Source organism: Micromys minutus (genome assembly GCF_963924665.1).
Source record: "Micromys minutus genome assembly, chromosome: 12".
NCBI classification, from domain to species: Eukaryota; Metazoa; Chordata; class Mammalia; order Rodentia; family Muridae; genus Micromys; species Micromys minutus.
In genome coordinates, this window is record NC_137981.1 from 34,898,783 (window position 1) to 34,912,685 (window position 13,903).

General features: G+C 44.6%; 1 protein-coding gene across 11 annotated transcripts in view; it reads left to right on the forward strand.

The window, feature by feature from the left end:
• Positions 1-13,903, forward strand: part of KCNMA1 (potassium calcium-activated channel subfamily M alpha 1) — a 666,778-nt gene that overhangs the window by 572,415 nt on the left and 80,460 nt on the right. For 6 of the 11 annotated variants that reach the window (XM_080926079.1, XM_080926070.1, XM_080926074.1 and 3 more), the window contains one exon: positions 8,108-8,201. In XM_080926079.1, coding sequence (XP_080782205.1) covers positions 8,108-8,201 — 94 coding nt within the window. Of the gene's footprint in view, positions 1-3,737; positions 3,825-8,107; positions 8,202-13,903 lie in introns of all 11 variants that reach the window. The other 5 variants (XM_080926078.1, XM_080926069.1, XM_080926073.1 and 2 more) reach the window with 1 other exon arrangement.

Genomic DNA, 13,903 nt, shown 5'->3' on the forward strand with positions numbered 1-13,903 from the left:
CTCTGATTAAAGCCTGTAATCTGGCCTCTATGAAAGACTCGCCAAACTGATGGGGTGCATTTTCTTCTCTGAAACCACCTTTGATAAGAAACACATTACAAACTCATCAGTTTGGCTTCCTGTTAACAAAGAGACAGCAGCCGTCTGGATCATTCTGGATTTGCAGTGAAACTGCCACACCATGTATCCTCCGTCTAACGCTATGCCAGTTTGACAAGGGGCAGACGAATCCAGGAGTTACTATGCGGGGCTTTAAATCTATGCGGCAGCTGACGTTTGAAATAATCATCTGTATATCGCTCTGAGCTAGCCAGAGAAAGGTTGAAGCTGTATATTTCCAACATATCTACTCTAATGGTTAATCTGTTGTCTTGTTCGGGCTCTCACAGGGCGGACTGGCAGCCCGTCCTGACAGCTTAGAGGAATTGCTCACGGAGAACAGGCTTTCGCCTTGACTCTCAGAGTAACTCGTAGATGAATTTAAGTCAGATTGATTGAAAAGGGTGGAACTCACCTGACTCAAGTCCACCAAACATGAAGGGACCAGCAGGGCCCATAGCAGGTTGGGTCATAGGGACAGTAGTGTCACGAAATGACCTCTATTTGTCCCCAAGTCCTCAGACTGTGTGCTTCAATATAATAAGACTCTGAGTCTTATTGTGTTGCTTGCCTGTTTGTGGAGGTGGGAAAGTAGAGTGTCCTTTGGAAAGGTAAGAAGCTGGACAGATGTGCACAGAAGCCTCCTGAAGGCATCAACACAGGTTTTCTCCCTTAATATCTTGAGCTTTGTAGGAGCTAATGAAGTTATGAAGTCACTCACCATTGTTATAGAAGGAGAGAACCTAGGGACAACAGGGAAATAAATGGTAGTGGTCCTGTGTAATTTTATTTATAGAGACTAAAACTGGAATGTTGTTTTGTTTTGTTCTTGGTACTCTCAATAGAATCCAGGCCAGCCCCAAACCCTGATCCTCCTGCCTCAGCCTTTGAAGTGCTAAGATTACATAACCTCTCATGCCTACCTAACATCTTCTTAAGGTTTTAGGGACTATTATTTTTATAGCTTTCACCAATCATTTACCAAGTGTAGGCTATACAAAAAAAAAAAAAGCATGTGAGAGCCCACTGTTTGTTGAACATGAGAGAGTTCTGGCAGCTGTTGGTACCAGAAGCTGAGCAGTCTTCATTTGTGCTCTAAATGACCTACCAAACACAACCACCACACAGTAGGGCTACAAACAAAAATCAGTTCTGCCTTTGGCCTGCAGGTCTTCCCATCTGGTTGGTTTGAGGAAGAAGGTGCTGAGACAGGGGGAGATGAAGATTAGGGTTGCGCTGTTTCGTTGAGCCTAGTTTGGTTCAAATGAATTAAAAGTGGCCTTTTTGTTCCTGTAGCCCTCTCCCTACACCACTAGAATCACCCAGGGATGTGCTTTCATTGTGTGCTTCCTCCTCCAACTCCATTGTCCACGTCTGGGTCTTTTTGCTGAGAGGCTAACACCTAGGATTTTTCACCTGAGCCTCCTTTGAACTGGGGACAATGGAGAAACCTGTTGTAAGACAAAATAAAAGGAAGAAGGAAAAGGGTAAAGGCCACTAGATCTCTGAAAGGAGGACAGAGTGATGGGCAAATACTTATATCAGAGTCAGAGTTTAGGGGAGATGTGACCTGAGATTCTAGATGTAATGCTCTCTGAGGAACACCACTCCCCTACTGTGATGCAAATAAGGCAGAGGCTTGCTATTTGAGAGATCCAATTGGATGGAATTTGTAGGTACCATGGGTGTACACAGTCTATCTAGTCTGATTCTAGAGGAGCCTTTATTATAAATGTTAACACTATTTATGGAAAGAAATTACAGTGAAGGTCACATGGATCCTGTTAACATATTCATGTAGTACTTTTTTCCCCTCTCTCTCATGTAGGAGCTGAATTTCTTCATTACTCTATATTGATGGACTCAAACTTACACAATTCAGGTTTCCTAGGCAGTGAATAGAGCCAGAAATATACCCTGTGATTAACTTCTACATAACCTATTGTTCCTTAAAGTCTCCCTTCCTATTCTTCTATTAGCACTACAAAAGCCAGAAATGGAAAATCACCAACAAACCCTCCCCTCTCTGCCCTACCAGCTCTACATGGGGTGGTGCTCTCAGTGCCCTGTAGTACAGTATAGCTGCCCATTTTCATTTTATATAACAACAGATTCCTTTAATAATCACCCTCTGAGTTTTTCAGATAAATCTGTTTACTGTTTTTTCAGCTACAGGTTGTGAGATTGCCCAGCAGGATAATGTACAGGAAAACGTGGCTGTTCAGTTTTAGGGGGTTTTGTGTGTTCGAGACAGTATGGTGGTGGGGTAACATCCTTCATCTTGTTATGATTTGTATATTAATATCTTGCCATGATCTTTCACAACCACTTTCCTTGACTGATCTTAGTAGGGGTACTGTGAAGAGGCCTTAAATGCTATAAACCCTGATTGTCAGATCAGAAATTCTCATCCTAAGAATGACTTCTCTAAGTGCCCTGCCCTTTGTCTTGTCAAGCTTACTGCTCAGTCTCACTGATGGACTCTTAGCAATTCCTAGCAACAGGCTTCATCCTGCATCACTGGTGAGGTACTAGCATGGACAGTTATGGTACCCACCCCACACTATGGGATATCTGTTTGGGATTTATTATCATTGCTTTTCAGTTATTTCTTAAGGACACACCTACTTCCTGTTACCTGGCCTGCCAAGGGGAAACGTCCTTCTGCCATTTAGGATTCATTCCTCCCTGTTGTCTACGTTATAAAGACTCAGGGTGGTAATTAGTCCAGACTCCCTGGTAGAGAGCAGGCCTTAACATTTCTCAGGGAATTCAGTGGACCTTTTGTCTGCAGTGACTCCCCTTGTAGAATAATGTCACTAGGGCTTCTGTGGTTTGTCTTAGAGGAGAGGAAAGGAAGCATGTTATTTACCTTGACAACAGCTACTGTGCTTTTATGGTTTACCCTCAGTGTTTGCCAGAGAGCGCTCATATACCAAACAGGACCACTCTAGACAGCTCTTGTTTCTGTCTGATGGCATCGATGGTACAGAAGGCACAGAGAAACACATCACAATCTTCCCCCATCTAGTGATGCGGGGGATACACCCAAGCCACCACTCATGCTAAGCAAGCACTCTGAGAGCTCTACCCTGAACCCTCCGTCAGTGTTGCCCTTTCTGAGTGTCCAATGCAAGCCATTTAGATTTAGACCAAGTTGAGTGGTGATAGCAAAACCAAGATGGCTGATCAGGCTGACAGTCTGGGATGAGAATCCATAGTTTAACACTGAGGGATAAAGACTTGAAACATGAGCTATATGTTCTCCAGCACTTCCCAGAAGATAATACTCCTGTGCCTGCTGAAATAGTGGTTTTGGTGTGTGTGTGTGGGGGGGGGTTGGGATAGGGAAGTGGGGGTGTGTGTTATAGGGGAGAAGAGGAACTCTATATATTTCTGAAAATTTCTACACATGAGAATGTCTCAAGTTTTAAATGCCACCCCTTCAGAAAGTGTTTTAGGTGGTCATTGGGGATGGGGGTGGGGTAGAACCTGCCATTCAGCTGCAAAGGGAGAAACTTTCATTCTAACACGAAATGATGGTTGTATTTAGTTTTAAAAAACCAGTTGGGAACTTCTGTAATGAACAGTTTCGTTCAGGATTAATTTCGATTTTCTTCTCTCCTCGTTGTCGGCAGTCAAGGTTGAAGCTAGAGCACGCTATCACAAAGACCCATTTGTGCACAAGAATGCAACTCCCAATTCTCGACACTTGCCCAAGCCAGGTGACAGAGTGCTGCTGGGCTTTGTCCCAATGTTTAACAATCGCCTGGTAGCCCTCAGCATTTCACTGTAACATACTAAAGCTCAGTTGAAGAAGAGAGAGGAATACTGTAGCTTTCAGCATGCATTTAACTTCTTTGGGCCACAAAATTTGAAACAGAAAAACCATTAAAAAAAGCAATGGATAATCATGAAAACAACCCACTCTCCAACTAGCAGCTTGTGCCCTGACTTCAGTAGGAAGCCCCCTTCAGTTTGATGCTTTTGTGTTCAATGCCACTACGCATGCCATTTATTCTGAGTGACTCCAGTGTGAATATGACATTACTAATGATCTGCTAAGTGTGTGCAGATGTGGGTTGCTCCAGATGTGGTCATTAATAACGTAATGGAGATAGCTGTTTGACTCATGTTTATGAGTTGTGACCCTTTATTACTTTTCTGAGTTTATTTGCTTTGAGCTATTTTTTTAACTTCAGCCAACAAACTCACCTTTAAATCTTAGAGCTTCATGCCCACCCCACCCTGCCCTCCTTAAACTCATGGGGAAAACAAGGAAGAAGGAAAATGCCCCAGGCTGGAGGGAGCGGTGGATGTATTCCATGGAAGTATCACGCTATTGGGCAACTTGAAAGTCATAGTCTTTACTACCCATTCCACTTCAAGGATCCTTACAAGAAGCATCCAGGGTCTCCGGCATAAGACTTGCAGTCTGGAGAGGAAGACAAAAGCAGGGATTTTAAAAAAAAACAACCTAGTAAGATATCTGATCATTTTGAAGTAAGCCCGGGCCCCTGGCCAGTGTTTCTGGAAGATGTTGCTTTGCTCTTGCTTAAAAACAGAATGCTGATGAGAAGGGACTGAAATGTTGTTACAGATGTTCAGTTCTGCATTAAGGCTGTTGGAATTACCGCCACATCTTAAATCAATTCCCAGAGCATTGTCTGGAGGTTATGTCACCGAAATAATGAATCCTCTTTAGTCAAGAAAACGCAAACATGTTAAAACATCATTGTAAGTTTAAATTAAACTCCAGCGCAAACCAGGGGATCTGAAGCCTCATTAGACCCGCCTGACATTTTCCTAGCGCTGACTCTTCTCCCCAAACTGTAAAACTGTTAGATTCGGGGCCTATTAGACAAGAGAGCACTGGGAAGTTACAACAGAGCATTAAGTGTTATACTTAGGGATGTGCAAAAACAAGCCCTTGAATTTTATGACTAGGGAGAGTTTGGCTCCTATAAAAATTCCACATTAGAGTCCCGAATTTGTTTGTGCTTCAAAGACGCTGGCAAGTTGGGTTTCTTTAAAGGAACAGGTCTTCATTCAGCCCACTCTGCATGGAGGCACGGAAAAATGCTAGAAAGGTAGATTGCAATTAGCCACAAAGCGGGTTAAATACAAGCCTACAACTCTCCAGGCTCCCTGCTTGAACATGTTTGTCCTTCATGAAAGTGAGTAAACTTAAGTCTCTCTCTTAACTCCAGTTTCATTTCTCACAGGAGCCTTAGAAGCCACGAAGTAAGAATTCTGTCTGAGAGACCGGACACTTTCCCTAGAGCTCCTTCCTGTAAACATGCAGTAGAACCCAGAGAGCATATTAAATATGTTTTAGGCCCCTCTTAGTAAAGAGAACTTATCCTTGATCCTCTTTGTGCGACCTAAGCTGTGTCTGATGTTCTCCATTACACGGCATTCGTACATTTTCCATCCCAGATCTTCAGAAAACAGATCTCCAGGCTCTGAGTAAAGCTCTGAACGTGGTTCCCCTGAAGTGAACAAATCCCAGTCCACATGGACTGTGATTATGCTGGATTACAGCAAAAACAAATAGTCTGCTCCCATCGAGGCAGGCCCTCGACTCTTTCCACAAGGAGGTGTCTCCCCAGAGCTGGCTAACACACATTAACTTGCAGATCTCACATCTGAGAAGCCATGCCAGCCGACAGCGGTGACTGGGTAAACGAGAAACGTGTGCTTAACCAAAGAGGATACTTTATTAGAGGCCTGGAGCTAATGGGGAAGGAAAAGTTAAGCAAAGAATCCAGCAGGACAGCCAGACAAATAGAGACTCTATCCACAATGTGCCACAGCCATGGTGACATTCGGTGGCCTCAGGTAAACCCAGCCATTGCCAACTAGGCTAGATGAAAGGCCTTTCAGGGTGTCGCACTGTAAGCTTAGGAAAAGAGAAGTACAGTTTGTACCTCCCAATAAACATAGTCATAAACTCACATAAAAACTCATTGAAGTGGTGTGCTAGCCACCATCCAAGTCGCCCTGTTGCAGTGGAAGGGTAGCCCCACACACTAAAAGATAGCCTTGTATTATGGGAAGAACCAGTATCCTTCTGCAGCCTAAGCCAGAAAACTGCGAAAAGTATACCCAGGCACGTGTGTGAGCAGGTACACACACTCACACACTATACTGCCTTGAATTGCTTTGGCTGCCTACCCCCTGTCCTCAGAAAGGAAGATGAATTCAGGTCAAACCCAGAGTGCCTGTTTGCTGGCTGAGAGATGCACATCAACTCTAAGTGATTTTTTTTTTCCAATACCATTTATGTGGCTCGTATTTATTTCCTTTAATCGTCTAAGTGCTGTTTAGTCTTCGTGTGATTTGCTGAGGATACTCATTTCTGATAAGATGCGAGATCCTCCCCGCCACATAGTCCCAGCCTGGGGCACTAAGTGACTGATAGGGTGTCAGCCTGAGTGGAGCCTAGGGTGGGAGGTGGGGGTGACGGAGGGACCAGGTGGGAGAGAGAGCGAACAGGGTTGTGAGCCTTTGTAGGTCCTCTGTGCCCTTGATTCCACCTGGTGTTCCTCTCACCTCAACACACCATTTTTCCCTTGCGGGTCAGTCAGAATGAGGTAGCCCGACATGGCAGCAGGTACTCAGAAGAAGTGGGAGATTCTGAAGCCAACATGGAGTATGGTTAGATTGTTCGAATACCTTTGGTGCTCTGCATCCTAACCTCCTATGTTTATTTAGGGTTTTCAGAGAAGAGCTGTAGAATGCATGTTCTGGTATGGGTCTTCCGGACCGTAGTAAGCAGCTGCACTGGCCTCTCCCCACCCCCACCCCCAAAACCCCATCCAAAGCTCATGCATATTAACACATCCCAAGCTTCTTTTGATGTTCTTCCTACTAATATTTCTCTTCTTAGCTTTAAGGTAACTTCCACGCGTTCTGAGTTTCAGGGCTGTTTCCTCCTAGTCTGTATGACAGTCAACTCCAAGAATCCGAGGATCCTAGATTTTCCTTCTCGACCTCCCAGCTTTAGCCTGGACTGTGGGGGGGGGGGGTGGGCTGGGGAGAGCAGGACTAGAATTTTGTTGCACATACCCCTGGATGACAGGCAAAATGTCTGCTCGTTAGCCAGCATCTCTCTTTACAAACCAAGCATGATGCAGGCTAATCCACCCCCAGGGCTTATGAGTGGGTGGGTATCTTTGGACAAAAAGCGGCAGAGTCCGTTGCTCTATGTTGTCTGAGTGAAGCTTCACATCGCTTAGTGGTCTATGTGGTTTTAGACTTTTGGAAAGTGGTCTATGGTTTCCAGTCCTCTGCTACCTCCATCTCCTTCCGCCATACCATTAAGAGTTATCATTCAGTAGCGACCTCTTCTTTCATGCCAATGTTCTTCACCAGAACTGAGTACCACCTCCACCGCACCCCCACCCCAGCCCAGCTGCAGGGAGGAGAGCTGAGCTAGTGTTCCCAGGCTATTAGGAACTGGGGGCCGCCAAGACCAGAATCTCTGCCTCTCCTCAAGGCTCTTGCTTGTGGGTGCAAGGATCCGGAGCCAGTTAAGTTGGCTCATTTGGACTGGCAGCAGGCTGGCAATGAATCTGCTACCTCAGATTACAACTCCATTTCTGATTTTGGTTACCAGAAAATTCATTTCGATTGTTCAACCAAGCAAAGTATTAACTCTTAATCAAAATTAACTCAAGAAGGTGGGGTTTTGTTTTGTTTTGTTTTTGTGTGTAGATAAATCACTATTTCTCACCTTTCTTAATATGCCAGGGCATTTCTATATTGCTCTAGTCTGTTTACAGTGCATGCTCAAGGGCGGTGTGCATAAAGTGATATTGCTTCAACCTCCTCTCAGCTGGTCTCTCTGACTAACGCACCCAGTCTTTGTCATGGGGCCTCTAAAGACAGCCCTGCCTCTCTAGTGAGTGATTGAGCCTTGAATGTGTGTCCTTTGATATCTTGCCTGTGTTTCACAGTCTGCCCTCAAACTGTTCATAATCTCACAAGCTGCCTGTATTTGCAGTTGAAGATGAGCAGCCGCCAACACTGTCACCAAAAAAAAAACAACGCAATGGGGGCATGAGGAACTCACCCAACACCTCCCCGAAGCTGATGAGGTAAGCAGATCCCCCTCAACTCCAGCATGGTCACCTCCCCAGCTCCTTCCCCGGCTTCCCCACCTGCCCAAGCCAACCCCCCCTCCCCAGTCAGCTCCATGGGGGGAGGGGAGCGAGATCGTTAGATGGCTTCTTAAAGGCTGGAGTATTTATTCTGTCAGCTTGTCAGCGGTTAATGATAGAGCTGAAAAAATTCTGTCAAGAAAAACAGTTTGAAAAGCTGTTTGAAAAATACATAGGCTTTAAAGTCTTAGCTGTCACCATGTCCTGTCTGTGTGTAGTTGCTAAAGAGCAGTGGCACTAATGACGCTGGGAGCCAATCAGAGGGACTCTGTGGTTAGTTTGCCTGCGGCAAGACTCTTTCTGCTAGAGTCCCTCGGAGGACTGGTTTCTGTACTTAAGGCCATATGTGAGATGTATCATCACAATAAAAAATGAACCTGAAGATTACCTTCCTTTTATCCTGTCGATGGAAATCAAATTTCTGTTAATTGATTTTGACTGACGGAAAAAAGAAAGTTTAATAATCTCCGGGCTTGCCAAAGCAAAGTTCAGAAGCAATCCAGTTCCACTCAGGTTAAAAGCAGTATTAATTACGGAACTGGGTGTGTGTCTTCTTTCCATCCTTCGTCCTTACCTTCTTTCCTCCTTCCTTCCTTTCTTCCTTCCTTCCTCTTTTCTTTCCTCTCTTTCTCAATCTATCTCTCCCTCCCACCCCCATTTCTAAACTATGACATCATCTAAGAAATAGAAAATGCAACAGAATTTCAGCACGACTCTGCAGGTTCCCATTTGGACAAATTCATCTTGTGTCGCCTTTGTTTCTTTGATTGTCTCCCAATCCTACCATCTGTTTTCTTAGACATCCTAATTCTCCAACACCATAAATGACAAGGAAAGATTTCAGGGACTGAAGACAGTCCAAAGGGTAAAAGTATTTGTCTTACACACGTAAAGACATGAGTTCGATATCCACACATGGGTGCTGGGGAGAAGGCAGATACAGAGACTCAAGGGAAATCCTAAAACTGGAGAGAGGGAGACTGGTGAATTCATGGGGCTTGTGTGTGTGTGTGGGGGGGGGCTGGGTAGCTACCCTAGACTACTTGGTTAGTTCTGACTCAGTGAGAGACTGTCTCAAGAAGAAATAGAAGATGCCTGAGGAGTAACACCTGAGGTTGTCCTCTGGTCTCAGTGTGTGTGTGTGTGTGTGTGTGTGTGTGAGTGAGTATCTGTGTGAGAGAGAGAGAGAGAGACAGAAGACAGACAGACAGACAGACAGGCAGACACATAGATGGGGGTGCTTGGATTTCAGCACTGTCCTGCTTGTCCTAAATGGCCTCTCTTCTGGAAATATGTGCCTCCCTGACATTACTTGCCTCTTTTCTGACCATGGACCATTTTCTTCCTGTGATTCCTGGAATGCAATGTTAATTATTTCTAATTCCCACTTCTCTGCATCCTTGCCTCCTCTGTGTCCACCCGATTGGGACATAGATGGGGAGTTGTCTTTCAGCACTGAGGACATGGGTCTTCTGGCCCCTTCTTTCTCGTATGTCACACGTGCACTTCTCCACTCCTTGAAAACGGGCTTCAGAGTCCTGTGCCTCTTCTCTGCCTTGCCAGGGCTCTACTGATTTACATGCGTGTTTACAGTTTATGAGAAGGAATAAAAGGCACCAACTGCCAAGTCACTGGGTTTTATGACGCCAGTTGTCAGCCTCCCATACAGTCCTATTTACTCACCTTTAGGTAATCGGCTTATCTAGTGCTAATAGTTTTCTCCCTTTAAAGAAGAGAAAAGCCCAAGTGCTTTCTTTTGCCTATATTTAGAGAAGCAAATAAATAAATAAAGAGGAATCTGAAAAATGTGAAACCTTGGGAGCCAAATTCCCTGTCCCTGTTTGCTATGTAAAGTATGACTCGCTGCTTTGATCTCCAGTAATAATAATTCTGAGGAGTTACACTGTTTTCATATGCTTCAAAGCTGTGTCAAAGTTTTGCTGCTTAAGGGTACTTCTTTATTCTGTTGGCTCTTGGGTACCAAGATGACAGGTCTCCTGTAAGAGGTGGAGGCTTTTTAAAGTCGTAGCCTTCAGCAAAACATCAAATTACCAAATCCAGGGTAACATTCTTCTACACAAATGCCTTTTCTGTAGATATATTATACCATATATATTAAATACTTTAGTGTTACGTGCTACATTTTATGTGCAATAGAAAGTGATGGTTGGAGGTAGCCTTGGGGGGACTTTTTTTTCCATAAGCAGAGAAAGCTAGTGTACACCGTATCAAGTATGGTTTTTACAGGACTTTCTGCCCGAAGGCCTTTGTAAATAAGTAATGATCAACAGATTGGCTGTGGGTTTTTGAAAAGCATGCCCATGTCAGTTTGCATGATGGGGGAGAATTTTCAAAGTGGATCTTGCTTTCATTGCCTGCCGGAGAGGGGCTGAGGGAGACAGTCATCCCAGGCCAGAGCTGTCTGCTTCGTAGTACATCAGAATACCTAAATGGGGGTCAGGTGGTGAGCCAAAACTTACCGAGATACAGAACTCAGGCTTCTCATGCTGGTGCCTATGGGCTGCTGATCGCACTAAAGTTACCGTCATCTGATGTGTTATCTGTCTACAGTGCTCTCCGTCAAGGCTTAGCTGGGCACACCATCCACACAAGTGGATGATACTCCTCTTTGGCCTTGAATATCCCACCCCCTCAGGTGATTAACATTTTTTTTATCTAATATCAGAGATTTAGGGGCAGGGTCTATGTTGAGTCCTGTCCATTTTCCTTCATGTCCAGCTTAGCAATGAAGGACCCAACCAAAGGGTCTTCTGGTTGACCTTTGAATGCCTGGCACTGTTAGTGAGACTCCCAAATCCTTCCCCTTCATATCTCTTTTGCTGATTCATACCCAGATCTTCTTTTCTATTTCCTTCTATCTCTGCAAATGCCTCTTTTCTACTTTTTAGGAGATGGGACTCCCAGGTCTTATTCTTTATAACAGCCCCTCCCACCCCCAAATCCATAAAGAAGCTAATGACCTGTTTGAAGTGGGATTTCCAGCATGGTTCCATGCCTCGTTTTTTGAGCAGAATCAATCATTCTGAGTGTGGGCAAGTTTTAGTGGCCTATAGGTGGTGATATGGACAGCTTGAGACAGACTCAGAGCCCAGAATGGCCTGAGATGGACTATAATTTACCACCCTGGCTTCTACAAATAAAACAGCCTCTGGAGTGAGGCCTTTCTCCAGATCATCTGCCGGCAGGAAATGTGGGGACTCTCTACTAATGGTCCTGTCTCCCTGGTTGTTCTGGTGTCGGGATCACCCTGGTGTTTTAGTGTCACTTTATTCTCTGTGAGATCATTACATGAATAGCTTTGTTTGTGTGCGTGTGCATGCACGTGTATGTGTGTGTGTGTGTGTGTGTGTGTGTGTGTGTGTAGGTAGTAGATATTTTAGTCAGTCTCACAGAAACAACCCTCACAGCCAGCCTGAGCCAGTGGCAGTAAGGGTGGACATACGATGACAGACAATCTTTGGCACTGTACCTGAGTCCCTTGCTCTCTCTGACTGTCTTCTCCCTTCTTTGCTGGTTACGGTTACAGAAAGAACTTCTAGTTTTAACCCAGATCACCACACTTGTTGTCTTGTTCTCTCTCCTTGGCCTTTTGCTGCTTTGTAAATCCCTGGAGAGCAAGAATTTTGTCTCTAAACAGCTCAGTCAAAGGTTTTTAACTCGAGGCCTCACAGACCCCATTTGATGAAAGGTGTCTAGAAAATTAGGAAAGCAAGTCAACCTGCCCTGTGATGAACAGTTAAAGCAGACCAACGTGTAGCTGGACCTCCCCCTGCCTCCAACACACACACACACACACACACACACACACACACACACACACACGCACACACGGAATCTATGGCTGAATCCTTTTCTGATTATCCATAGCTGTATATAAGGAGTTGTGTTCTCTGGCTCTTTTTTACATGATGACATTCCATACTGGGACTCTCACACGTATTCAGTAATGAAATCCCCAAAAGGCTTTGTGCCTCAGGTGACTATTCACCTCCCAGATTAATTCTTATCCCACAGATGTTTCATGAGAACCTACTGTGTTTAAAGTGTTATGGGAAGCCTTTGAACTTGGTGGGGTAGAGGGGAGTCTAGTTTTCAAAAGGAGATAGGCAAGTACCAGCACACAATTGAGTAAGAAGAGTTTATAGCATCTGTGAACATGGAAGTACTGATGTCCCTCAGTATGGCCAAGGTTGATTAGAGAAAGGCAAAGGAGGTCTAGTTTGCCATCACTTACAGGAGATTCTCTACTGATGTTACTGTCTCCTCTGGTTCATGATTGCCTGGACATTATTTCCAGAGTACTTCCTGTGCATGTAAACTCTTGATAATCATAGCTCTGTTAACAAGTATAGCTCTCTCATATGGCAGATGAAGAAAGGTGCGACATAGAGAGGTGAAGTCTATCACATCTGGGGAAGTCTTACATCATCAGAAAGATGGAGGAAAAGTGATGGTCCTCAGGTCACTGTATATGGCTTAGTATGGCTACAGTGATGGGTCCTTATCACAGTTGAAAATGTGTGTATATTCTGGTCTCCCAATCTTGAAGGATATTGCTTGTTGTAGGAATCAGGGAACCCTCGTAGGTTTTTGAGCAAGTGGCTCCCTAAGTTATGTATGCCAAGATCATTGGTAATTTAATAAGGGTGGCCTTGGAGTCTCCTATCAGGGCCTTTTTGTGACTATAAATGCAGAGATGTGTAAGAAGGATCACACCCAAACCTTACCCTCTGTTAAAAGTTTCTGGGTATCAAGGGACTCAGAGTTTGCTGTTGAACTGTATATCAGGCCCAAATTTGACAGTGTTCCTAAGAAGGTCACATGGCATTTCTAACATCAGTCCTGAGGTCTGGAACAAGGCAAAGAAGCACAGACATGAGGATTTATGTGTGATATGTGCCAGGTAAACAATTTATACAAAGAGATGGCTCTCACACAGGCTAGCAGAGAAAATTGATGATACCCAAAACAGAGGCATTGGGCACTTTGAGGAGCACTTCATGTCATGAGACCCAAGGAAGCATTAGACCTCAGTTTCTTGAAAGAAAAGGGAATATGACGTGAAGGAACACATTATCCTCTTGGGCACTGACTGATCATTAGGTGAAATGAACTCATCTACCCATTAAATCACATCCCTTCCTTTTTGATTCATACCATTCATGGGGACCTTTTGTTGTTGTTAGGTTTTTCTCACATCAGACCCTGCTACTGTGACAGATTCTAATAATAGGAAATGGTAGAATGGCCTGGAGCCCACTCAGGGTTGGGGACAGAATGTCACCCTCCCAATTTTTCCACTGGGCAGAAAAAGAAGGAAAGCAGGGACAGGTTAGTTAAATAAATTCTTCCCCTAATGCACAAACTAACAGCATGTGACAGTCCCCCATGGGACAAGAGAAGGAAAAAAAACATCATGGGTGTCATGATTCCAGGGTTTGGATGGACTTGGCACAGGAATCAGAACAAGTTAGAGCCCAGCAGAAGGTCATTATTCTGTCCTGTCACTTCCGAGGTTATAGAACCAAGGGCCATGTACGTTCTCCTGAGCTGTCTCCTCAGGGTAACCGCGGTAACTTCCATTTTTTCCTCTGAAGATGACACATAGCAAGTGGTGT